The 27,551-nt window shown below is 43.2% G+C and overlaps 1 protein-coding gene across 1 annotated transcript in view; it reads right to left on the reverse strand.

Annotated features, from left to right (window-relative positions):
- The window catches only part of Opcml (opioid binding protein/cell adhesion molecule like), a 1,136,526-nt gene extending 1,126,561 nt beyond the window's left edge, over window positions 1–9,965 (reverse strand). The window contains exon 1 of the mRNA XM_055601180.1: window positions 9,548–9,965. Within this exon, the coding sequence (XP_055457155.1) occupies window positions 9,548–9,608 (61 nt within the window). The 5' untranslated portion in view covers window positions 9,609–9,965. The remainder of the gene's footprint in view (window positions 1–9,547) is intronic.
- Window positions 9,966–27,551: the final 17,586 nt, after the last annotated feature.

Genomic DNA, 27,551 nt, shown 5'->3' on the forward strand with positions numbered 1-27,551 from the left:
GCAAGAACATAAATCAGATGAGAGAGAGCTCATACAGGGCACTGACAATACACCTTATGGGTACCAAGAACTGCGGTGCTGACTATGGGTTTACTATTAGAATCAGACTCCACAGCCTCTGTAAGTCTCCCACAATACTTTTTTAAAGACTGACAGGTTCATTCTCCCTTCTAATCACCTCTTCCAGAGGTCTAAGACATGGCCACTTCCATCTGAGATGTATCAGTGGCCTCCCAACTGCAATATTCAACCTTAATCAATTCTTCAAGCTGCAACAAGAATGAGACTCAAAAATATAAACCAAGACCTGTACCCCATCATGGAAGCCAAATCACTTCTAGAATTATAACCAAAATGGCCATCAGAAATTATTTTCATTTTCTGACTCTTGCAGAGCAGACTGGTATCTTCATCTTGGGCTATACTTTCTTCTTCTCTGCTCTACTTAGATAGCAGACACCCTTAGGTGTCTTGCTGAGGTCCTGTAGGGAACAGAGGACCAAACAGGCCAGTTTAAGTTTAGAAAAAAAAAATGGTGCAGGTACAGATATACAGCATCTTGGCTGAGGTCAGACATCTTGCAGGGGCTATGTGTCAGTAACAAAATGGCTGACATTGGTTGTCTGGGGAATCCAAATTAAATGGTGATGTAATCTGTTATATAACTATTACTGGCAGAATGCCACCTTTATGTGGGTTTTATATAAATATGGCTCTCAGGGCAGAAGTTAGAGCCTTTGCCTCTGTCTTCACCAGTCTTTCTGTGTGTACCTGCCTGTAGATCTGAGTGTCTATTTCCTTGCACCCTGTGTGCCAGTCTGCCTAGCATGCGAGACTATGTGCCAGTGCATGCCTGCCTCACAGCTTGTGATCTGATGAATAATGTATGTCTTTTCTTGCCACAACTCCTCAAAAATCTCAACTTCTTGGCCTCCCTTTGCCTTTCTCCCCTTTAGGCCTCAGAGCTTGGACCTCACAGGCACCCTGTGTGTTCTGTCTATACTGCCTGTCTTTGTTACCATTATATTACTATTAAAGAGACATCATGAGCAAGGTAACACTTAAGACAAAGTATTTAATTGGGGTTTGCTTAAAGCTTCGCGTGGTTAGTACATGATCACCATGGCAGGAACAATAGCAGGCAGGCAGGTACTGGAGCAGTGGCTGAAAGCTCACATCTGATCCACAAGGCACATCAGAAAGACAGCAGGATTGGACCTGGCCTGGGCTTTTGAAATCTCAAAGTACTCCCTCCCAGTGGCACACCTCCTCCAATGAGGCCACAACTCCTAATCCTTCTTGAACAGTCTGCTGAGATCCAAACATTCAAATGTGAGCCTGGGGGGGGGGGCATTCTTATTCAAACCAAGACAGGGCCCCTCCCCTTTCCTGTGCCTTGGAACAGTTCTTCTCCTTTTCAGGTCTTAACTCAGTTGTCACTGTCACAGACCTTGCTGGCAAGATCAGCCATCCTTATAGGCAATCTCGGAAGTGCATCTCCCACTGTTATCCTTGTCTTAGTTCCAATTTCACAGTTCTATAGGTGTTGGTTTGATATGTGTGTTTCTCTTGACCCATGCATGCTAGCCAAGCACTCTAACCAGTTAGCTGCAAACCCAGACCAACCATAACTAGTTTACTTTAAACATTTGTCCCATAGTAATCACTGAGTGAATAACGTAGCTGAGAAACGAATGTGCTGAGCCCTGTGAAGCAGCCACAGACTAACAGAGCAAGACCTCTGTCACCTAGAGTCTGGCAAGCAGGATGTAACAGCACTAGTGAACAGACTACAAATGAAAATGACTAGGTATAAAAACAATATAACCTTATAACTCGTCTGTCTTGCTGAGCCCAGTTTTACCTTTCCCACAGGAATGACAACCTGTTCAAGTGTCAGTCGGTCATGTTTAACTCTCCCCATCCCAGTGCCACCTGCATTTTTCTATCCACACTGCAGCAATTTACTTCTTGTGAATGGCGGGATTCCTTCTTGTACTATTACAGTTCTCAGGCACAGGGGCATGACTCTAAATTTCAAGTAAGTGAAGTCCCTCTAGCAGACTCCCTGATTAAATATGCTGACTCATTTCAGTTTGCATTAGGCCAATAGCCAGTTTTTAGGGCCACGTCCATGTTTAAAGAATGCCTCATATGCTCAGGTGTGTCTGTTGGGATGTTAGTTTTACAACTTTGCAGTTTCAGCACTGAGCTCTGATCATGTCTAGTTGGTAGATCACAGCTAGTATGACTGATGTTCATAAACCATTGAATGAATACTCTTACCAAAGCAGCCTCACGATATTACCATTTCCCACTGTAAAACTGTGCCCAAGCCTTATGCCCACTCTACAAATGAGTGAGCTATTTTGGCTGGTACAACCTAGGGCCCAGACATTTTTGAGAATTCAAGGGGGATAGATCAAAAGGATATGCAGAGCAAGATGACACGTAATACTGGTATGAGTTTGGCTATAGTCTCATTCATAGTCCATTTATTCACCCACTCCTTCACTCACTCAGCACTTTGAGCACTTCCTCTCTGCCACTGAGAGAGGGACTGAGAGTGTGCTGGAGAACAGAATGGCACTGCTTTATGGGCCACAGTATATGGAAGAAAAAGAGGCATAAAGTCAATATATAAACTCACGATGTTGGAAAGAGAAGCCTGGCACTGAGAACTTGGCCTAGTCTACCTTAAAGCATCAAGAAGATTCTTTTGAGAAAGTAATGCTTTTGCCAAGCTCTGAAACAAGAAAAAGATGTTTCATGGGAAAAAAATACATATATAGGAAGATCAGAGTTTTTATACTTGAGTAAAGCCTTCAAGGAAGGGAAAAAGCCTTTTCTGAAGTATTAAGATTGACCAGAATGACCAAAGCCATGGCCTGGAGAGGAAGAAAGAGGATGTAAAAGGTAAAATGTGTCAGGGAGTAAGGCCAGATTGCTGCCTCATGGGCTTTGTCAAATTTGAGAGATTTTTTTCCCCTAAATGCCATACAGTTCAAAGTCCACACAATCCAGTGGCATCCCACAGCCTTTTCCTAAGCAGCAAATAACTGTAAAGGTAGATTCCCCTGGCAAGTCATAAAGGATATGACAATTGTTCTTTTTACTGAGTTCATTAAAAAACTCCCATGTGCAGTAAAACAGCATTCTACAATTGCCAAAAAAACAAAAAACCCAACAGTTCAAGAATAGCCACTCAGGCCACGTTAGAGGCTCTGTCCCTTGAAATGACCAATATTCTGGTTTTTCTAGACCTTAGACTTCAGTGCTCAATTCAAGTGTCACTTATCATTTCCCAGGAACATGCAAGCAGCCATTCCAATCAATGGCCTGTGTCCTGATGCATCGATTCATCTTGGCCTTTCCAGGGGTCTCTCAGCACAGTGTCCCTGCTTGTTAAAGGCAATGTGCTGCCTCATAATGATAATGCTTTTCACTTACCCAGAACATTGCCCAGGGGTGTCTCAAAGCATTTTGCAAACATTTAATTAAGTTAGTTTAGTGGTTGCAAGGGAGTCCCAGCCTCTGGGCACCAAGAATTCTGGGTAGGTGGGGATCTTAAGAAACAAGTGGAAGTTTTGCCTCTGGTGCCCACTAGCTTTGGGGTACAGAAGAGAGTGGGTGGCTGTACATGGAGTTTCTACATTGCCAAGGAAGCATTCACACATGAATAACCATGAATAGCCCAGGCTCCTGCCATGTGCCAGTAGGGACAGCACCAAGGCTGAAGGCCCCAGTTGGGATTCTAGAAGGGCAAAGCCATGAGACAAGATGAAGAAGGGCTCAGTTTCTGTGAGGAGTTGTGGCTGAGACTTTGAGAGTAGCTAAACTGAGACGGTGTGTTAGTGTGTGCATGTGGGTGTATTTGTGTGCGTGCTTACATTCAGCAGGAGTGACTTTGTGATTGCCAGAGAATGATGAAGCCCCAACAGTAGTGTGTGTGCTTGCATGCCTACACGGAAGTAATCACAAGTATATTTGTCTTCATGTTCACCTCTGGGTAAGAATTTCTCTCTGTTCCATTCTTAGAGTGACCATTATGTGCTTCTGAATGAATGATCAGAAATCCAGCTTGCTGAAACTGTATCTGTTTCTATCATATCTCCCCACACGCAGCAAGGCACAGGACACTAAGGCTTTACAAATCAGTAGCACATTCTAAGTCTTGGGCTCCTGACTATTGCACAAATGGCAAGAACAGATGTCCTCAAGACCTAGAGCTCACTGAGAGATCACCATCAGGAGTGGGACAGCAGAGCAAAGCCACCCCAAGGTGACACCAGTGTGTTCAGCCCACATGTCTGGAAGGTTCTGTTAACATCCAGAAGTGCTAATGCCCACCATTCCTGACAGCTGGGCTTGTCAGCAGCCACAGGCCATCTGTGGACTGATACTTGAGTTCAGTGACAGGAAGAGTGGGTTTGCTTCCATCTGCCCCGTCTCTCCAGCTGCAGGCAACCATTGACATGCAGACAGGCTAGTAGGTTGATGGGCCCCAAACCAGGGAGCCAAGGTGAAGAAAGCCTCGTCCACAGGCTGAAAAGAGTCACAAGAACACAGAGCTACGAGACTGCACTACTGAAATTCCCACCTGTTCAAAGCTGCTGAATAAGTCCCGTACCCTGCATCTCACCGAAAACATTACAAAGCAGCCCTTTTGAAAAGCAAAGACCTGTGTTCACCATTAACTTTGTACAACAGAGAAAGCTAGATCCAAGTCAGTATACATATTCAGTGGGGTTGAAAACAAAGAAAAGGGCAAACAGTTTTTCTAGTTTAGTCTACTTATGGTTTGGAAACCGGAGGATGTCTTAATTCATCAGAACTTATATAAAGTCCTGTTGGATAAAGGAATAGGTGGATTGTATTCTGCTAGTTTTTATCACCATGGTAAAGACATATGTGAGTCAGTACAATTCCATCTTGTTTTTCTCCTTCTTCAACAGTGAGGGAGGACCATATTTCCTCGTCACCTACACATGAGCATACGTTTCTGTTTGCTGTATTGCTAGACACTGGGATGAGTTCTATTATGATGACAGTTCTTAAGTTTTCCCTTGTTACCACCTAACTGAGGTTTTTGACTGTTCTATCCAATAGACCCAAGAGGCTTACATAACTGGAACCCATTCTACAGACTGGCAAATTGAGACCTGGAGAATCCCTTGAGCTAACTATGTACTCTAAAAGGCTCTGAAACAAACCTTGTCATTTCTCAGCTTTCAGCACAGAGGCTGGTATGGAGAGCCACTGAGTAGGAAACTGCCCACTAAAGGTCTACCCCAAGCAATGCAGATGCAAGGCTGAAGCTGCAAGCATGGGTGCTGGTCTCAGTGGCTGGCATAGGAGATCCAGACACTAGAACTGCTAGACAACAAATGTAAGCAGGTGTGAGCTGCTAAAAGCATCTCCTAAATGTTCCAGTCTCCGGGGCTGGGACTGAGGGTGTCTGCCACACAAAGAAAGCAGGGAGGTAGACAAGACTGGAGTAGCACACAAGAATCTCAACCCACTTGGGAATCACTGATTGATCTCACACTGCCCAGCTCCAGGCCACTAAAAAGGCAGGTAATACCTGTCTTCTTCTAAGTGCCTGCTATTGTCACTGGCCAGTGCTGAATGACAACAAGATGAGGGCTGACCTTATTAATATGCCAATCATTTAAAGGGATTGAAAGCCACATGATAGCTGGTCTAGGAAGGAGATATTGGCAAAAGGGTGATGAAGCCTTTCAATAATCAGATGCCTAGACCTTGGTCCTAACTCTTAGTGGATGTAGGGCTTACAGTCTCCTGCTTGATTCCTCTCGCACAGGAAACCAGCCTTCCAGGTTTCTCAACACTGGGAGGGAGTGGGGACAAAAAAATCATCAAAATTGGCCAAAAATTCCTCATGCCCTTTGTCAGTCCAGAGACCCAAGATCCTTCCAGAAGTAAAATACACAAAGGAGAAAGGGGCCGGCAGAAGGGAGGACATCTTAAGCCTGTGAGAATTTTCCAGCCAAGTCCAAGGCTTTCTGACAGTCAGTGACTGCAAACCTGTTTAAGATGTGACAGGTCACAAACCCAGGTTCACAGATCTGTGTGCACCTCACTGTTCATAGCAAGCTCCTGCTCGGTGTGTGGGAGAGAAAACGCCTGAATACCTAAACGTAGAGGGGCACCCGGGAATAAAGGTCTACGTAGCAGAAAAGCAGGCTTCCAGCTTAGAAAGCCAGGCTTCCCCTCAACCACCTAAGGGGAAGTTCATCTCAGAGCTAAGACAGGTGGATGAAAGATGAGTCTTCACCCAAACGTTGTATTCCATGGACAGTGGTTTTGAACTGGGCAAGCCAGTCTGGAAGTCATCAGAAGCGCCTGAAGTGCTCAGCATTTATAAACATTCTTTTTTAAGGTGGACTTCACATGTTCGTCTGCGCTCCTCTCCCCAGGTGGTTCTGATGCAAAGATCCAGCAGCTTTAACTTCCTCCTCCTCCATCTAACTTATCTTCCCATCAATCCCCTGATTCAAGGTCATAAAGACTCCTTGGACTGATGATGTGGCTCGGAGGGAAAACAGTTGCCTATCAAGGGCCTAGGTTTTCACACCTTGTGTGTGAACACACACACACACACACACACACACACACACCCCAAAATCCTCTTAACGCAGACCCTAACGTTTCCTTCTACCTGGGACAACCAACCCAGGCCTATCATTCCCACCCTGGATGCCCGGGGGGTCTCAGGACTGTGCTTCTTAGAGTGATACAATGTCAATCACTTCCCTGTCCTGCCTTGGATATGAACTCAATAGTCTTCCCCTTGCAACTGTCTTTCCACCTTAGAGATTCTGCCTAGGAAAACAATTTATGAACATAAGTCTCCTCTGGGAAGTACCAGGCAACAACAACATTAACCTGAAAATGATTCTGAGTTGAAGGGTGGTTTTTTTGTTTTTGTTTTTGTTTTTTTTTTTGTTTGTTTGTTTGTTTTTTTTTTGTTTTTTTTTTTTTTTGCAAAGAAATGAAAAGCTACAGAATTCAATAGCATGGAGGCCTAACCAGGTCAAGGTTTTGTGATCACATTAGCCTGATTTTACATGCTGGGTGAGTAAATGGCTAATGAGCTGGTGTTAACTCTTGGGAGGGAAAGCAGGATTTGAAGCGAAGAAAAAAAGTAAAAAAGAAGCCAGAGGACATTTATGTAACTAAAAGAAGTGTGAACTGAGGAGCCACAGAACTTCTAGGGGCCACTGGAGTCCGGGTTCAAAGTGTTTTTTTCTTCATTCCACCTACATCAACTTTTCTTCCTCCCTATTCCAGACCTCTCAAGCCAGAGCCTCCCTCAGAGTAGGCAAGCAGAATGTGCTACTTGTGCAAAGGCTCCCCTGGTCTGATGTCTGTCTTGTTCTCCCAAATAACTGCAGCTGGCCTGTCACCCTCACCCTCACCCTCACAAGGTCCCTCTCACATAGCTGGTCTTGGGTAAGACTTTTCTGTAAGCTAGGACTGGCTGCTTCCCATAAGTGCATGTGAGCTGTGCTGTAGGACCTTCCTGAAGGAAAGTTCCACCCCACTTCCCGGCTTCCATTGGGGTACATCATGTCACAACCTCAGCCAACAGGGCACACTTATTCTCTGGCCTCTCTGGCTTTAAGACATCCATAAGGGATGCAACCTGCTAAGTGTGTCCTTTTTCCATCCTCCCAACCCCTTCCTCAAGAAGGGGCTAAGCCAGACCCCCAGAAGTGCACGGGAGGGGTGATAAGTCTATGGTGAGCTTCCTGGACTCTTAGGAAAGTTCATCTTTTTGCAGAGGGCCAGAAGCACCCACCTGGCTCCCTCTACCAGGCTCAAGCAGGTACTGAGCAGAGGGCCTTGCCTGAGGCCTTCCCCACTCCCCCTGGTACAATGGAGTCCCCAGAAGAGGAAAAGGAACACCCTCCCAACTCTGAACTTACCAGCCCCAAAAGACATCTGGGAACTTGGTTTTCAGAACCCATCTCTTCTCTGAAAAGTACAATTCAAAACTTAATGGGGGGGGGGGAGCATAAAATTTCCAAATTAATTAAAAATGTATTTAATACTTAAAGTGACACAACATTATACATTGACTGTCTTTCTTTTTCTTTTTTTTTTTTTTAATTCAATCCTCTCTTCTCTTTCCTTCCAGTAAAGTTCAATTTTTTTTCTAATTTTCTCTGGTAGCTTAGAAGTACTTTAGAGAATTACGTTTAAAAGAAAAGGGGGATTCTGAATATAAAATAAAAATCTATGTGCTTTACCTATGAATGTGAGGGTTAAGAATCTTACCATTCCTGTCTGTATGGATGTAAGGGAATTTAGGTCTAAACTAATGTTTAACTGAAAACATGTATCTCAATTTGCAACAACAAGAGAAAAAAATAAATAAAAGATAGGAAGAAACGCTCCTACGCTCCTACGGTGTGGAAGACCAAGAGACCCTTTGATACTCCCTAAAATGTTGGCGAGCCTTCCCAGCCCCTTCAGCATTGTGTGAAAGACGCCTGCGGGCATGGTCCCTCTGCTTGCAGAAGGCTCCAATGCAATTACCAAGCCTATTAAGACGTGCTGGATTCTGCACGGAGTCTAGTAGGCTGACTGGGGAGGGTTGCGGCACCCTACCTGGGTCACTGCAGATTTGTTTTCCCAAGAACAAGTAAGCGCTGCGAGAAGGCAGGGACTCTCAGAATCCTAGATTCCCCAACCTTCCCCGGGGTTGGACCGATCAAATCTGTTAGCGAAAATTCCTGTCTCTAGTGTAATGTCAAGAGTAGGGAGGAGAAAGTAGATTTGTGGATTTCAAAGGCACAATCTGCCCATTTGGTGGAAGGATAAAGAAAGGACAAGAGGTGGTGGAAGAATTGTGTTAAGACCAAAAAAAAAAAAAAAAAAAAAAAAAAATGCAGTAGCGAATTCAGCAAAGGATGAGAAGGCATACAGGGAGGTAGGGACTGGAGTGGGAATAGAAGGGAGGGTTCGGAAGGAAGGAAGGAAAAGAGAAGAGAGGAGAGAGCTTGGGGAGGGAGAAAAGGCAGGAAGGGATAAAGAAAAAAAAAGCACAGGAAACAGAGACGCAGAGGTCTACAGGGATTCAGGGAAACAGACCGGTACTGAACGGGGACAGATGCCAGTCTGTGCCGCAGGTCCCAACAGCAGCGCAAGAAGGCTTTTGCGCCCCGGAGTTTAAGCCCCTCTTCTGTCACCCCTGGGACCACAGCTGGTCAGTGCCAGTTGTTCCTTTCACAGAAACAGCAGCGCCTTGCAGCACCGTGCAGATCTCGAACCCAGCTCCCCGGAAGGGAGCAAATCCCGTACTATGGGCATCAGTCTGCCTCTGAGCCGGCTAGCCAGTGAGTGTGTGTGCTTGTGTGCGTGCACGCGGCAAGCCTACCTCCACTCACATGCCTCTTGCACTCCCTCTTTTCTTCCTCGCCTCTCCCTCTTCCCCGTTCCCCTTCTGCCCTAGCAGCGTGCACCGCACCATCAGAGAGAGAGAGAGAGAGGAAAAAAAACACCCTTCTTTTCTGGGTACCTGGGATGAAGAGCAGGGCAGTGGTGGCTGAGAAGACGATCCAGTAGGCGGGATGGTACATCTCGAGGCTGTGGCGCAAGGCGGCTCAGCTAGGTCCTGCTGCTGCTGCTGCTGCTGCTGCTGCTGCTGCTGCTGCTACCGAGGCTGCTTCCTCTGTGCTGAATTCTGAGCAGGTTTAAATCCAATGTTTGCAAAGGGAGGGAGAGAGCAGAAGAGAGAGAGAGCGCGCGCGAGATGGGAGCAGGCAGACAGCGTCTCTGATTTTTTTTTTTCTTGCACATACACACAACTGGTAAGAATCACCAGCCCCAATCTTCACTGAGCACACAGTAGACCACCTCCAAGGCACACACTGGCTCCACTCTCCTGAGCGACACCGGGAGACTTTCCTGTTGGGAAGGCTCCACTCCAAGGGGAGTTGAAGCCTGCCCCTTGAGCACCCCCTCACCGCGCAGCAGGATCCATGTGAGTATGCCAGTGCGCTTCACATGGGCACACCCGCTCCTGGGTGGGCAGCGGGAGGGGTCTGATGCCCTTCCCTAGATCTTACCCAGCGGGGCTCAGGACACAAGGTAGAGGAAAAGGCTGCTTCCTCACAGAAATTGACTAATGCCCATGCCAAGGCCTTATCATTCCTCTTTCCTGGTCTCCAGGCCAGAATGCATCCAGAGCTGCAAGCCAGGAAGAGCTCAGACCAGTCAAATGCACCCTGTCACCATTCCACCAGCAAGAGTACTTGAAAGCAACCTGGCTCTCCAAATGAAAGATGGACATGTTCAGGCTTTTTCTCGCCAAAGGTATAGAGACTTGGCCAGCTCCCCACAATTAGAGCATTCAGCATTTCTACCAAGACAAAACCCCAAACAATTGTCATGATTCCAGCACACTTAGTCAGGACATCCAGATTAGGGCTCAAGAAAGAAACTTGCAGTTGTCCTCAGAGAAAGCTCAGGGCATTGCTGTGGCTTTGGCCTTTCTTTCTTTCTTTCTTTCTTTCTTTCTTTCTTTCTTTCTTTCTTTCTTTCCTTTCCTTTCCTTTTCTTTATCATGGTCTAGTTTGTATCTTTGCAATAACAGTTTATAAGAACCACAATTCTGCACCTCAGAATGCAGCCAACACATCTACTCTATCCTTTCTCCTTGGGATGTGAGTGGCACTCTGCTGGCATGCTGCCTGCACTTTGAAAACGGACAATGAGAACATCACTGGATATTACAGAGGTTCTGGAGAGAGTGCTTCTGTTCCTGAGTGCTCTCCAAAGTCCCCATGTCTGCTGGGATTCCTCCCAGCTCTGTGCATGTGCTCCACCTCCTGTGTGTGAGTGACTTTCCAGTAGACATTCTTCCTTCCGCCATGGCTGCTTTGTGATGTATTCCCAACGCCTCCTATGGAACAGGGATGTACAGGTCTTATTTCAGCTGTCCACAAGGTCCTGCCCCAGGACCTCCTTACCTAGGATCATAGACATCATTACCCTAGGATTTCAGTTCAGCAAGTACCAGTGACTTGAGAAACATTTCCTAGCTAATGAGTCTGTGCTACTGTAAAACCCACTCCAGGGGAGTAGAAGGATGCACACAACTAATTTGCATCTACCAGAACTTCACTCTGTCTAGAAAATATGTTAGTCTTTAAACAAGTTAGAACAATTGATCATTTCCTTCCTTATAAACACAATGATTGATAGCATCATCACTAGCACTTAGGAAGTTCTTGCTTAATATAAAACGTTCTCCCAAGGCTGAGTCTAAAAAAATATATTGTTTGTTCTTATCTGCAAAATTCATATAATATATCTGAAGATTCCTTTAGAAAAAAAAGGAATAGTGTATTAGTAAATGCATATAGAAGATAATAGAACACATATACCTTACACAGTAAAGTTGCTTTCTATCTAGCCAGCAGCTGGAAAACATGTCATGCACAAGCAGACCAATCTATGAATCCTCTGAAGACAGACAGTGTCACTCTGACGTTCTCAAGAAGTACTGCTATTGGATTTCTCCAAAGCACACAGAAACTTGAAGGTCCAGGAGGGATCAGATAAGCTTCAGAAAGGAAACAGACCACACAAGGAGAGGGCCTGGCAGACATACATAAGAGGCTTTTAGGAAAACAAAGAAAGGTGCTGGGAGGGAGTTCATGAGAGACAATGAGAAAGAGCAGTAATTTAGCAACTCCCTATTATGCTGCAAAAGAGTTAGTTTCCTTTTGAGAAAAGAAAGGCTACAAGTTAGGGCAGTTCATTCATGAAAATGTACTGGAGAAAATGTGGACTGTTTTCATCTTAATAGACAGAGACCAGGTCTGATGATAGACACTGGTAGCCTCAGAAGAGGAAAGATGGGACCTAGATGTGGTGCTGAAGGATTAGTCTGTTTGGGTGATTCACTAACCCCCTGCTGGCTAAGGACTTTCTATATAGCTTCACATTTAATTCTTATCCTGATTGAGAGAGGAAGAAACTGAGATTTAGAGAAGCCAAATAATTTATCCAAGGCCACAGGTAGTGGCCCATATTCAAGCCTATGTTCTTCTGTTTCTTCTATATAAAGAAATTATTGCGTTGAACATTATCATGGTGTTGATCACCTAGGTAGGAGAAACTCTGTTATTGGCCTTATACATCCCTTACATATCTTCTCAACAAATAGTAATGGAGGTGTACTGTTCTTACACCATAGATGAGAGAGCTCAAAAAGATTAAATAACATCCTCAAGGTTTCAAGCTGTTCATCTGTGGCTGAGGGCCATCCAACATTCACCTCTTACAATGGCTGATAACTGACAGAGGGAGAAAAGATGAGAATCTTCAGAGCCCAGGCAACACTGAGCTCCTGAACAGCATTGGGCAATTTCAGTGAACAGCAGTCCCTGTAGCATCAACTCTGTGCTGAGCACCTGAGGACTCTGGGGAGCACTAAGCACAACCCCTCCCTGACGTCCATAGGGACTGCAGCACCAACTGCTCTGTAAGCATATTAGGACTGTGGGGAGCATTCAGCATCCCTACAAGGAGCAGTTGGAGTACAGGCTCTATTTCTCTGTTTTCCATCACTATAACATACCCCTGAGATCATCACCTTAGTAAGGGTTATACAGGCTCACGTCTTTGGATGCTGTAGGTAGGCCTGAATACATACAAACCTTTTAGAGCCAATGCTTAAAGGAGTAAACCAAAGTAGTAACTGTGATAGAGTACAGATACGCCTGTTCCTGCCAACAAATTGAAAAGCTGGAGGAGGAAGAGGCTAGAGACCCACTGTCCCCTTCAAGGGTATACTCCAGAGATGGATGACCTCCCATAAGGTCTTCCCACTAAAGGTTCTACTGCTTTCCGACAGTAAGCGAGGAGGACTGTTTTCAACACATGGATGTTGGTGGGGGAATTAAAGAACCATTCTACAGCAACACACAGTGAGCTGCTAGGGACCAGGAACATCTAGCGACTTCTGATGGAGTACACGTAATCCAGATGATCCCATGCTGCCTTCTCTCAGTTATCACTAAACCTCATGGCCACCCAGTTCCACAGGAAAGGAACGTCTCTGCTCCACTTGAAGGCTTAAGTTCTTTCACTATTTTCTGTTTGTGTATTCAATCAAATCACAATGTCTATAACACAATAACTTCCATGTAGGAAGAAATTCACTTTGGAAACAGAAAAACCTGAGTTTAGATTCTGGCAGTGTCATAGCTAGTGATGTGACCTTGACCTAAAAAAAAGTATATAATTTATATGAAAAATAAATTATATATGTATATACGTATGTGTGTATATATTTTATATATGTATATAAAAATCTTTGTAGGTATACATATATACATATATTATATTATTATACAAAAATTATTATAATATAATTTTGTTATGTATATATATAAATTTTTTTTGAAACATTGTTTTACTCTAAAGCTCAGACTGCTCTGGGATTCATTCTGTTACCTAAGATCATGGGCAATTCTCTTGGCTCAGTCTTCCAAGTACTGGGATTACAGGAGTAAGCCACCATACCTGGCCAGAACATTTCTATTTTTAAAAGCAACCAAGGATCTTGCATGGACTGGACCTAGGTCCCCTACAAAGATGTAGCTATGTGCAGCTCAGGCATCATGGATTCCCTAGTAAGAGGAGTGGGGCCTCTCTCTGACATGGTCTCTCTTGCCAGCTTTTCAATTATTTTCCTCTGGAGGGAATGCCTTGCCAGGTCACAGGAAAAGAGAACATGCTCAGCCTTGATACAACTTGATGAGCTGGGCTGGATGAGAAAGGGGGGGAGGCTCACCTTTTCTGAGAAATAGGGGAGAAGAATTGGGGAGAGGGAGAGAGTATGGGACAGAGAGATGAGGAGGGATTGGGCTATGACCAGGATGTAAAGTGAATTAATTAATTAACTTTTAAAATAAAAGCATCCATGTAGGGCAGCTGAGATAGCTCACTGGTAGAGCTTTTACCTAGACCATGAGTTCAGTCCTCAGCACCAGGAAACTAAGATAAAATATAGGAAATCTGTTTATTCTAACAATCTTTTTCCTAAATTCAATGCAGCACTTCTTAATTAAATTCACACTTAACAAACATCAGTGAAGATCAGGAAATAATTTGTTATTTTTTTTTAATTTTGTGTGCTTGACAAAGTCTTTTGTAAAGACCACATAAATATGTATTTTTACTGATCAATTCTTCTACGTCTATTATATGACTAAAACATATGTCTCTTTTATTTTTAAAAAAAGTAGAAATGTATAAATGCAAATTTAATCAATAGATGGCACCAACTCTAAAAAGAGATATTACGGTCTGCTGGGTCCATTTAAGCATTCTTTAAAAATACAAATAAAAATAAAAATGCTTCAATGCATATTAACTAGGGGAACTGTTCTCTTCTCTGGGGTAAATAATAAGCAATTTTATACCTTCTGTGGTTTTTATTTTTTTTCTTCTTCTGAAGCAAACAGAATCATCAAAACTGTATTTAAATAGCAATAAATATTGCAACAAGCCAATTGGAAGTCAGAAGTTTGTGTTGGAAGATAAGAGTCACTCCTGTAACACTTCTGCCCTTTGAACCAGTAAAGTGGTCAAGTGGATTTGTTTATGTGCAATGTTGGCTTGTAGAACTTCATAAGAAAGGCAAGTGGGTGAGGACTCTGATAAGTTTCCTGATATGCCCTACCTCTTTTCAAATTCACCAACCTTGGGTAAAGATATATAGCCTCCTTCTGAGCCATTACTTTTTCTGTTTTTGTCATTTTATGTGGGGAGGTTTTTGTTTTGTTTTGTTTTGTTTTGTTTTGAGAGTGTCTTTTTATTTATTCCAGCTTTGCCTTGAACTTTTTATGTAGCCCAGTCTGGCCTTGAACTTCAAGATGCTCTTCTCTCAGCATACTTATGCCAGGAAAAGGGTGAACCACCTAGCACGACATCTTTTTATGGAAAGAACAAGGTTAATAAAGAAACTGCCTTTTGATGCTTCATGAAATCATCCTCATTCATTTGTGAAACATTTACTACCAAGCCTACTATGGTCTGGGTACATCTGCAATGTGCAAGAAACAGAATAAATTCCTGAGCTTCTCCTCATCTGTCCAACGTTAGGGCATGGATAGGTGTACATGGAATCTGGTACACGCTCAGGAAGCATGGGCTGCAGATATAGTAACACTTGGGATTTTGGTTTGCTTTTGCTTGTAGGAAGTAAAAAGCGGATGAAAAAACCCTGCCAATTAAAAGCTGACCCTACTGGTGTCTCCCAGAGTGCAAGTGATTCGCTAAGAACATCTTACTGGCTCTGGGTTGCACATTAGCTCTCTTAAGCCACAAAGGTCCCCCTTCATTCTCAGAAGCAGTAATTGATTAAATAACTAGTTTAGGACTGGGACAGTAGCCTTCCTTGCTCTGTCCCTAGGGCTTGCTTACAATAGGTGTCTTCGAGAATCAGGTCCTAATATCTTTATGATGCTTCCCAAAATTTTAATGTGTTCACAAAATATCTTGGTTGTCAGTCAAAATAATCTTAACAATGAGAAATATCCACAACATGCAAGCGTGTCTGGTAGTCAGCTAACGTGTACTTGTCTACCCTTCCCACAAAATGAGTACTACAACACACACTCTATGGACTTATGGGGTATGATCTCCCCAAGATCACTAACCAAGCTGAGATAATTCAGAGCTATCTGACTCCAAAGACCAAATGCTTGCTTTCCATATGAACTCTAGGATCTTTAATACACGAAGCCACAACATGATGTCAATAACATACATTTTTTAAATCAAAAATATTTTAATTGAAATAATTTACTCTTGTTTCACTTGAATACCAGTGCTTAACATTTGGGCTAAGGGAAAATGGTATCCCAAACAGTACCCTACTCCTCAGAAGCTACCAGACCCATCTCTTTTAGCTGTTGTGAGTTTCCCCTGGGCTTGGTTTCCTCATTTCTTTTAAAAGCAGCCATATTCCAGTATGCACTACCACACTTACTGTTTAATGTAATGATTCTGATGACCTGCTAGTTCCCTAAAACAGAAGATGTTGGATTAGCTTATGCTGAGCTCACCACCAGCCTCACCACTCTCCTCCCCCATTAACCCACAATAAATCTGCCACAAAGTTTGGATGGGTCCGTCTTTGATTGACAGTGACAGGAGCATCAACTATGGTACTCCCAGCAAATCATTTCGCTTCCCCTGCAGTTGTTAACTTACAGGCCTTTTTGTTTCACTTGCTCACTTTTAAACGTGGTTACCATTAAATCCCCCCTAGCACCCTGCAGAACTCTAAAATATATCTCAATAACTGACTAAATGAGTAACTTCTCAAGACAGTGTTTTAAAGGCTTTCTCCAGAGCTTCCCATCTCCCTCAGGGGCAGCTGTGGCCTGAGTGTTTCCTTTTCTGAATGCATTGTGTTTCTCCCTTCCTTTCTGGATCAAAAGTTTTTCTAGTTTCATGTTCCCATTTGTTTTAATACAAGGCACCACTTTCTAGATGCTGAGAAGGCATAACTCAGATGGTCTTTGGGGGCACTTTGTACATTTGAAAATGGCTTTATTCTCTTACCTAACTCGCCTGAGACATAGTTGGCTCTGCTACAAATAGAACAATGGTTTGACAATGAATAGCCCTTTAAAATATTTGTAGAGATTCAAGCCCCTTATTTTTTTTTTGTGAGTGTGTGTGTGTGTGTGTGTGTGTGTGTGTACTGGTACATGAATACCATAGGGTAAAGCTCAGAGGACAACTTGTGGGAATGGATTCTATCCTTCTATTGTGGATTCCAGAGAGCGAAGTCATATTACCAGTCTTCCATGGGCAACAAGGACTTTTACTTGCTAATTCATATCATGAGCCACCTTCCTCCAAAATCTGAAGTCAGTTCTTTCATTTTTGTCAAAACTTAAGCAACTCTTGATGTAGGCTACTTTCTATTCTCTTACATGAAAGTGACACTACTTTCACTCAGCACACATTTAGAATATTTTCTCTATATGTGCAAATTCACATGAGCACTATTTATTTCATTATATATATATATATATTTATTTTCCTCAATATTTCTTTTCCTCTTTTTTCCCCTTTCCTGTGATTCTGTGGCTAGAACCCAGGACTTCTCCCACACTAGGCAAATGTTCTGCCACTGAGCTCTCAATAAATTTTTCCGTATTTAAAATTTATGTCCTTCAACGGTGAGGATTTTTTTTTTGTATTGTCTTTGAAATTTTCTCCTCTCTATATTTACTTGTTCTTGTGAAAATGGAGGCAGCCATGTGGTTTGTTTTTCATATATTTTGTTCTTTGCTTTCTATCAAGATTTCCTTGAATTACACTTTTTACTGACTTAAAATTATACTTTCAAATTATTAATTTCAGTCTTCCCCATTGCCTGGTTTTTATAGTGCCCTATTCTTGTTCCTGGCTACAGTATCTTCTCATATCTTTCTGAAGATGTTAATTAGGCTTTCTAGGTTTTCTTTGGCTGCCAGAGCAGGCCCCGCCTCTTGGGCTCCCTCTCAGCTCCTCCGTGTTGGTCTTTGTGTTTTATGCAGGAAGGCCGCCTCAACTCTCATGATCTTTGGCCTTCCGGTTATATTTCAAGAGAGCAGTGAAAGGCTGGCTGCAACCTCTGTTCTTCCTTGGAGCCCGTCTACTGCTGGGCCCTCAAAAGATGAGCAGCCACGGAGCTAGCCGTCCTTTGGCTCTGTTCCTGAATGACCAAGGGCTATTGCTAGAGGTCTTTTTATCTTGAGCCAGGCAAGTTTCTCCAGACAGGAGCCCTTCCTGATTTTGCCAGGAGGCTCCAATCTTGGCTACCACTGTTCTGGAAGAAGGCCCAGTGTGTATCACCTTTGGCATAGAAACTCTCCACCTTTCTGTTTTCAGTCAGTGCCTCAACTCTCTCCTGTGACTTATTTTGAGGGAACCTTTTCAATTCCTTCAAACACTGAATCTCTCCTTCATGTTAAAGTGGCAGAATCAGATGATTCTGGGGATACAAATGTCTAACAGAATTTCCATCAATCCATCCCCTTCATCACTCCTGATTTCTGTCCTCCAAAATATCCGATACCTCCCTTTCCTGGCCCACCCTATGGTAACCACCTGTTGTGGGGCTAAATCTACTTAGCTCTGGCTGTCATGTCCTTCTGCAGACACTTAAGTCACAGCAATCTTTACTAAACTGTCACTCCTTCTTGTTCCTTTTCCATAGAGAGTCCTATCTCCTGCCCACTCTTTTTTTTCTTTTAAATAGACTTCAAATCCTTGAAGGCTGTTTTTCAAATCCTTGCTATCATTTTTAAGATGTTTCTGAAGACACTAGAGCTCAGGCTTCCATGTTAAGCGCATATTGGTCACATTTCTAGGTGTCATTAAGGAGAACAGATGGCAAACACAACTGTCTAAATACCGGGAACACGGGGCATTACTGTCCTACAGACTAATACAGTCCCACAGTCCTACAGACAGGTGTAATCAGCGCAGGAACTACAGCTGCTGAGGGGAGAGACAAACAGTCTCCTTCCTCTATTTGCTTCCCCCACGTGAAGCAATACAGTGCAAGGGTTAAATAGCCCCCACTTCCCAAATGGCAAAGCAAAGGGAACATGAGAGAGAAAAGGACACTCCAAAGGCCAACAAATCAAAGATCAAAGGTAGGGACAAAGCCTGAATTCCACTGCTTTCACCTCTTCTATCCACCACCCCAACATAAATGTTCCCTTTGATTGTTGCTACAGTAATTACTGGTCACATTAGCAGTATCCCATGGACTGTCCACAAACTGGGTAGATTTGCTCTGGCAAACATCATATAACCTTTCACTTAGATATGTGTGCCTGATACAAGCGTAGCTAACTGCAGACAGCTGTCCCAATCCAAGGTTTCACTTCCACACAGTAAAAATTTCCAGGGGGGGGAGGGGAACTATGGCTATATGAACATGTGCAGACTTTTTTTTTTCACTTGTTCTTATTCCCTAAGCAGCATATCATAACAACTATTTGCATAACATTTACATTGTATTAAGTGTTTTAAGTAATCTAGAGATGATTTGAAGTCTATGGTGGGGTGGGGAGAGAGATAACATATGCAAATGTTCTGCCATTCTATATAAGGGACTTGAGCATCTCAGATCTTAATATACACCCAGGTCCTAGAACCAAGCCCAACGAAGGGACAATTGTATTAAAGAAAATCACAGCAGATTTTCATCTTCCTGTGAATCACCACTGCCAACAGTTCTTAAGAAAACCTGAAATATTTTATCTAGTAGAGAGATAGCCACTCCTCGTTTTCCATGGTGAGGAGGAGAGAGATGAAGGAACACATACAGCTGGTAATAAGGGAGCAGGCAAGGCCAGAGCCTAAGCAGGCTCCTGCCCTGGTGATTCTGTAGCCTCCTGATTGGTTTGCTCCGCCCACTCCTTCTCAGCTTCTTAAACTGCACCCACATTTCCTGTCCTCCTCCCCTCTCTGAGTGGAGCTGCATCTCTCTACCCTTCTCCCCCTTCTGGAATGAAAAGGCTACTCTTCTCTCCTTGACTGTCTTGTTAGACAGTGAATACATGTCTATTGATTTGCATTCGGCAGAAGAAAAAAAGGAAAGGGGAGGGGGAGGGGAGAAGAAAAAGGAAACTACACAGTCGCTCACTCCCTGACTTCATGACTACCCAGGGGGCATGTTCAATTGGTAGCAGAAAATTTCAACTATGTCCCTTCCTTTCTGCCTCCCAATCCCATTCAGCCCCTGCAGGACACCAGCTGCTGCTGAGGCTTTATCAGCCCAAGTCCCCCAAAGCCCTTTGCCTACCGTCTCCTACCCTTCTCTGTCTTCTGAGCTAGCACATCCTCACTGACACTGACTCTTTGTGCAAGGCACTGGACCAGTTTAGCAGAGTAGAATGACAGGAGAGACAAGAGACCTTGCTGTTGGCAAGAGCTGGCCCAAGAGGCTAAGTGACAATGGTTTTAGTGTACTGACTGCTTTTGCCAGTTTTAAAAGAAAGCTTAAAGAAGCTTGCAGGTGGGACCGCTCACCTATATTTCCATTAGGGTTCTGCTAGTCTCTAGCCACACTGCCAAAGAGCAGCACTTCATATGCAGGGAATGTATATGTCTTTTAAAGGATTATGTCTGCATCTGTCTCCAAGATCCACGGAAACAGCAGAGACTGGGCCTGGTCCCTGGCATCACTGGGACTGGAGTAATCTTCAATGTTATTAAGGAGCTGAGTAATCTTAGAGGGTCTTACTTCAACTCAATATGCATCTTCATACATGGAAAATTAAGTCAGCACCTAGCCTTGGGCCACTTACCTTAGTTTCAAGTAATGTTTGCTGAGCATATCTGTGCTTGAGCAGCCATTGTGCTCAGAGTAACATTTTATTAGGTGAAACAGTGAAACCTGCAGAAGGTAGACTGTGGTTCTGATACTGTTTCCAGGATGTCGGAGAAAGGAGGGAGTAAGCCAAGGGAGAAACCTATGAGCCCCTGGGAAAACACAAATGACCGTGAAAATTCCTACCTCTCTGCTGTGAGAGCTGATAAAACCTCAGGCCCATCCCATCTGTGTATTTTAACCGAGAATGCACTGACTATTAGGCAGAGATATTAAGGCCATTTAAATGAAATCAGCCAGGACTGTATTTTAAATAATCCATGCTCTGGTTCAGTCCACACGCACACCTTTTAAAATGGAAACACTGGACCAGGCAGTAATGATGGGGAAAAACAAACTTACGCTGCATCTATTCAGACTGAAATGGTGGCAAACAGAAGATTGAAATGAATCTGATTTCCCTCCTCAGCGGAGGGCTGCCTCGCTACACGGCAGAGGCGGCAGTTACATGAAGATGCCCTCCTGCAAAATTAGATTCTTCAGGCTTCACTAGATACCTGTGTTTGACACACTTGCTACTGCTTTTGATGTTTCCTTGAAGGATCTATGAGCCTCCAAGGCCTCCAAAGCTCAGTTCAGCTATAAATGCAGGAGGCAGGCCGTTAACCCAGGCTCTGGGGTTCAACTGAAATCTCAGAAACAAAATAGCTTTGTGGTTTTTTTTCCCTTTGGGGGACTTAATTTCTCTTTCTTCATTTGTTTTTAGTCGGGGTGGGTGGCATGCTAGGTGCTTCCTGGAATAAACAGGTCTCCCCAAGAACACAAATACTGATGAAAAAAAAAAAAAGTCCAAGTAGATTATCTGCACTTCGCACAGGTAGAGCTTGGAGCAGTTTTGAGTGAACTTTTGATCATTTCTTTAAATCTTTACCATTAACTTTGAGGGTCTCCCCATTTCTACTACCAACAAAGGTTTCAAATTGGCCAAGAATGTTGGTCCCAAGGCCCTGGCAACTGTGGAGCAAGAAAGATTATTAAGCCAATCAGTTTATTGACCCTCATATCCTTTCCAGATGAAGCGCTTGTTGCCTGGCACCCATAGTTCCAAAGGCGACTTAACTGCATATATTCTTACTGAGATGTGTGGGTGGAGAGAGCGGCGTGGTTAATATTGTGGACAGTACCAAAATAGGAAATCAGAGGCAGCTTGTTGTAGCTAAGTACACACACACACATACACACACACACACACACACACACACCACACACATGGATGCATCCATGAGTAGATGGGCTCTGCAACCATCCCTTGCCATCCACATACCCAGGACACCTTAAGAGGTCACTGCTGCATGTCCCTTGATAACTATTTGCTATCACAGTCCAAGCTGAATCCAGTAACAACAGCAGTCCTGAAGATTCTTATGGCCTGCCTCCTCCTGGCTACCCTTTCCTACCACCAACATGGCAGCACGTTAAGATGAATCTGGGTAGTGAAGTATTTTGTCAGGACCCACGGAGTCAGCCACAGGGAACTAGGAGTACAGAGACAGATACATCGGCGCAGAGGGTATAGCCATGCCTCAGGGTCCCCTTGCCCCTGCCTCTCCATGGCTGCAAATTTTGAGCCAGGCTCTGTAATGTGAGTGTCACATGGTGCCTTCACTCTGAGGTCTCACAGAAGCAGGAACATGGTTTTGGGGGAGGTTTTTTGTTTTGTTTTGTTTTTTAACCACAGGTGCCTCCTCAGACATGCTGAGTAACCTCTTCAGTCACCTTTATTTTAAGAGGCCTTCAATCCAGGTCTACAGTTTCAGGGTTCTGTCTTTCTATAGTGTGTAGAGCAGGGGCTGCCAATAGGAAGCCTGAGCAATGGATTGGCCCCTGTGCCATGTGGTCTATGTCCACGAACATTTTGTAGATGGAGTATCCTGCCAGTATTTAAACATCTGCTCATCCAGATTTTTAGTTTCTCTTTTAAAAAAAAATCAGAAGATCGGTTTCAGCTGGTTCCTCATTGCATCTGAATAAAAACCATTTTGATCTCTACTTGCAGCCCCATCAGACCCACTTCATTCATATCCATTCATTCATATACATTGTTGTCTTTTCTTGGACCTGCCATTTATTCTGCCATCTTGACCGAAGAAAACACTAGTGGAGGATTTGTGTTTGTCTCTTTTCTGTTGCTGTACCAAAATACCTGAGACTGGAGACATTGTGAAAAAAGAGGTTTAGCAGTCGACTGTTCAGAAGGCTGAAAATTCAAATCAGGTTGTTGAACTTCTAGAAAGAATTGGAGTATTAACTCAGTTGTAACATGATGTATGGCATTGTGGCAGGAGGATTATGAAATGGATCAATTGATGAGTCAGGAAGTATGAATAATTCAGGTGTCAAACTTGGGTTTTTGTTTGCGGCAAGTGGTAGGTTTCAATATTTTACTTGAGTTTTCCTTTTGAATTATGTTAATTATAGCCTTTAAAGGGGAGATTTAACTCCACGCAAAATGAAGCTCTGTAAAATGTACCCATTGGATTGCTAAAAAATAATAGTGGCAAGAACATAACAGACCAATTTTGATCCTTGGTTATCACCACCATGTGGATTCAACCACACAAACCCAGCCCAACTTGGAGCCATAGATCCTGGAAGCTTTTTTACACTCCAACGCAATAAGATTACAGCATGAAGAGGAACTAAGCCCTAATTTATCGTCATCATCACACCATCTCCTTCGACCCCAGTATAGAGCAAAAGAAATTGCTACCCACACTCTGAAGACTATTCTTTTTGGTGTAAAACCAGTGATAACGATGTAGGAGAAAAATACGGCATGATGTCCCTTTCACATGGGTGATACAAACTACCAAGCTTGGAGCTTCTCAGCAATTAGGGTTAGGACACCAATATTTGATGCATCACAGTTTTATCCATGAACACAGTACAAATTTAGAAAGGGCCTACACACCCTTAGCTTCCTTGCACAGCCATTCCTAAATAAGAAAGAGAGAGAGAGAGCTCTTTAATCTCTGCTACCCTCCTCGACCAACTAACTGTATAGGTAAGAAGACCATTTTGGGAATTGGATTTCTTCTGAACCTTTAAAAAGGAAATGCCTCAAAGCTAAGTCATCCTTAACCTGGAGGTCTAACATTATTTAGTAATTCCTGCATCCCTGAAATACAACATTAAAAGGTACGTTGAATTCTGAAGGTAAGTATGCTGCAAAATAGCTTAAAATGAACTATTGTAGTATATTCATTTATGCTTGAAATTCTAGTCCTAAACCAAGATTGTGGTCCTCCAGAGTGTTGCTCTTGCTATCCAGAAAAGCGGACAGTGTCACTTTGATACTTGGCTTTAGGCTCTGAGTGTAACCTCTGTCAATCAGGAATGTCATTTTTTTTTTCATGTTATTCAGGTGAGGCTGAAGGCAGTCTCCAGGTTTATTTTTACTTCTGATAAATGGAACTACCAACCTCTGTCCTGCCATTCATCTGTCTAAAGCCAACTGTGATCTTGTACTGGGTAACTCTGGTCTCAAAATTCATCTAGAGTCCAGCCAACCAGCTATCACAGTCCAGCACCAGTGTGTTCCAGAAGGAAAGCCCAGAGATGCTGAAGTCCATATCACAATCATGTATGTTCTCTCTCTTGAAACCTGTCTTGATTTTAGCATCACCACACCCCCATCCCCACTACCCAGTGTTAGAGGAGATAACCGAAAGGTCAGATTCTGTCTTTCACAGTGGACTTGGTACCTTGCATGTTATAGGTCCACTTCTCTATAGATGGTAGATGACATGCTTCCATCCACCTGTACTTGGTTTTCAGGCTGCCATTTATTTTGGTGGTCTGTATGTTGGCTGAACCTTAGCTGGTAAATTCCAGTCTACTCTCAGACTTTGTTTTCACAGGTATTGTTAATCCAAATCTGCATCTCTTTGTGATGATGATGTCTCATATGGATTTGCTAAGATGAGCATACCTAGGTATCACCTTTCTATAAGGGATGGGTTTTGAAGAGGAAGAAAGTGCTCAGGCTTGCTTTTTCACAATATCCATTTTTCAAATGAGATGACTGGAGTATCAAGAGAACCATACTACTCTTTCCTAAGGGCATTGCCTTCAGTGATCTAACTATCTATCATTTGGGATCATGTCATAAAGAGTCTGTGAGGTTGGCTATGCTAAAGTGGCCGCCAAGCTTTCTGCCTTCTTAGTAAACATGTTTTGCAAGGGCTTGAGGTTGCCATCTGAACATCCAAGTACACTCATCATAAAGCTTTTCTTAAAATTCTATACTCTATTACAGATAATACCAACCTCCCTAGAGGATAATTCATGTTCCTGATAACTTGTAAATAAACACATGAATAGGTCAAAAGCCACCCGTGATCTATAAAGGCATCTGTCCATACAGGACCCAGATGGAAGGCATAATTTCTATGCCTCCTTCAGGCCAAGCCAATGGCTTTCATAATAGTTAGGGCAAGGAAGTAGTATGGTCTGTGTACAGACACCAATGCCATGCTCTAGAATGCAGAAGAAAATTCTTTAATGGCATGTCAGGCACATGCCATTGTACAAAAAACTGAGATGGTAAAACTACAGAACCCCTTCTGCTCATCTTCCACGATGTTTTATCAGCTATGTCTTAAGTACCTTGTTTGTGGGAGGGAATTTAAACTCTTAATGATGATTTGAAGAAAAGTCCCTGATTCCCACAAAGAAACAGAGAAATGAGAGCGGGAGAGAACACAGGGTGGTACAGCAGCTGAAGCCACAGGGTGAAAGCCAGTAGGCCTGGGGATAGAGTTTCACTTTAAAGAATGAGGTGCTGGAAGCAGAAAGAAGACGTGCTGCAAGTGCCATAGTCTGCACTGGTCAACAGGACTCATCTGTGTGAAGGATCCTTGACATTCTATGAGATGAAGATTGAAAATATCATTTTATAATTACACACCAGGCATCTGTTTGCTGAGCATCACAGTATTGAAGGGTAACACAGGCAGATCCAGCCCTCTGCAGACCCTTTGCCATGTGAAGACCCCTTACCATGTACAATAGTTCCTTTGCCCTTTGCAGGCTCCTACCCCATGCATTGCCCTTGTTTTGTGAAGGTCCCCAAGATTTGTGTTTCTTTCCTTGTTATAGAGCACTCATTCAGTTAGGCCTCTTGCCTTTTTCAGACCCCCTTACCTTTGGTTTTCGTACTCCATGCCTCACTTTTGTGTAAAGAGGTTATGCTTTTGGTTTGATGATGTTCTGCACACTAGGAATATTAGAAAACAGGAAATCTCTGCTAGTTCCACGGTCACTGCTTGCATTTCTGTGTTCTGGGGTTAGGGCCTTCCTAGTTCTGCTGTCTGTATGCTTGATCCCAGGAATATTCAGCAATAGAGGTGCACATGCACAAATGAACTAAAGAACATTTCATCTTTCTACAATACACTGTCACAAATGATCCTCCCAATGGCCAAGGGCAGGTGACCAGGTGACTTTCTAGTAAGAGAAGCCAGAATGCAATATGCTATTACAGTCTTAGGTATGCACCCTCTTCTTTTTAGGTCTCCATATCCTACCTGATGAATTCTGCTGATTATTCATCACCCTGAGCAGTCATGAGAAGCGAGTGAAGAAAATCTACGAATTATTTAACCCAGAGTTTGAAAGAATCTAAAGACTGGTCCAGTGACAGCTTGTTTCAACAAGTCACAGCCTTCAATTGACCTCACATCTACCCACCATGGAACTTCCAGGTCCACATTTCAGATGTAAACAATACCTCTACATAACCATGGTGACCTCAATATTGTTTCTCTGGGTTTCACTTCCAGAAACTATCACCTTCTTTCTCCAGCTTATAGTGTTCATGAGCTTTTCCTTTTAACTTGTGGAGTTGGGGGAAGGAACAAGAAAGCTCCCTCCCACCCTGCCATCTAACTGTAGATGTATTTTTTTTTCTGGACTCTAGATTTCTTATCCGTCATCTGGGTCTTGGTCCTCAATGTTCCAAACAGGGCTCTGGATTATTAACCTCATGTTATCTAGAGCTTCTTTGTCCTCTTCCATTTATGAAAAGAAAAAAAAAAACAAAACATAAGTATGGAAATATGCAACTACTACAGTGAGAAAAAAAAACCTCTTATCTTAGTAAGTGAGAATTGTACTCAAAGTGCTGCCATAAAAATAATGCCATTTTGGACAAATGGGCAAGCAGTTAGGGCTGCAGAAGAAGTAGGGGCCTGTCAGAGAAAACTGAGCAGGACTGTATTTAAAATCTACTTCCGATATTTAGCATCTCTAGGAATGGTTCTATTAGAGTGCAATGGCAGTTTGTGTTAACTACTGAACACAGTTACTGCTACCTAGAAAGTACCCAACTGGTTTGAGTATCCTATCCTCCATCATTAGAATAGTATCCAGGGCTGACAAAATGACTCAGTCAGTGGATAAAGGAGTGTCCCACCATACCTGATCTCAACCCACAAGGACCTATATGGTGGGAAAAGAGAGCTATGGCAAGTTGTTACCAACTTCTGCCCTCATCCTATGGCATGAGTACACACACACACACACACACACACACACAAAGTTCTGATTAGCTTCTACTACATATTTCTAGAACTACACTTCACCCTTGAGATGAAACAGAGATTAGTACCAGATGAATTCATGGTCTAGTAGAGGTAAGCAACCATTTTTTTTAACTTTTATTAATTATGCTTTATTCACTTGGTAAGCAACTATTAAGTAACCATTCATACAACAAAAATTTATAACAGCAACGATTTCCTGTCCATAAAGATGTGTTTTGATATGAGAGAGAAAATAGGAAGGTTGGCCTGGTTTGATGGGACAAAGAAGGCTTCCCTGGGAAATAGTGATTCCATTTTAGTCCTGAAGGATAAGCCACTGCTAAAAGGCCCTGAATAAGACATGGCACTAGTAGAAAATGGTCATGATCCATTTCAAGAATTGAAATAAGGTGGCCAGGGCCAGAGACAAATCAGGCCAACCAAGCAGACACAGTAAAGTAGAAGGAGACCTGGCCCTCAGACACTGAGATTCTGCTAATTACTTCATTTCTAACCAAGATGTTATGTTCACTCTAGATGTTGTCCACTCTAGATAATGGATGTAGAATGGGGTGAAA

Source organism: Psammomys obesus, unplaced genomic scaffold, assembly GCF_907164565.1.
Source record: "Psammomys obesus unplaced genomic scaffold, mPsaObe1.curated_primary_1811, whole genome shotgun sequence".
NCBI lineage: Eukaryota > Metazoa > Chordata > Mammalia > Rodentia > Muridae > Psammomys > Psammomys obesus.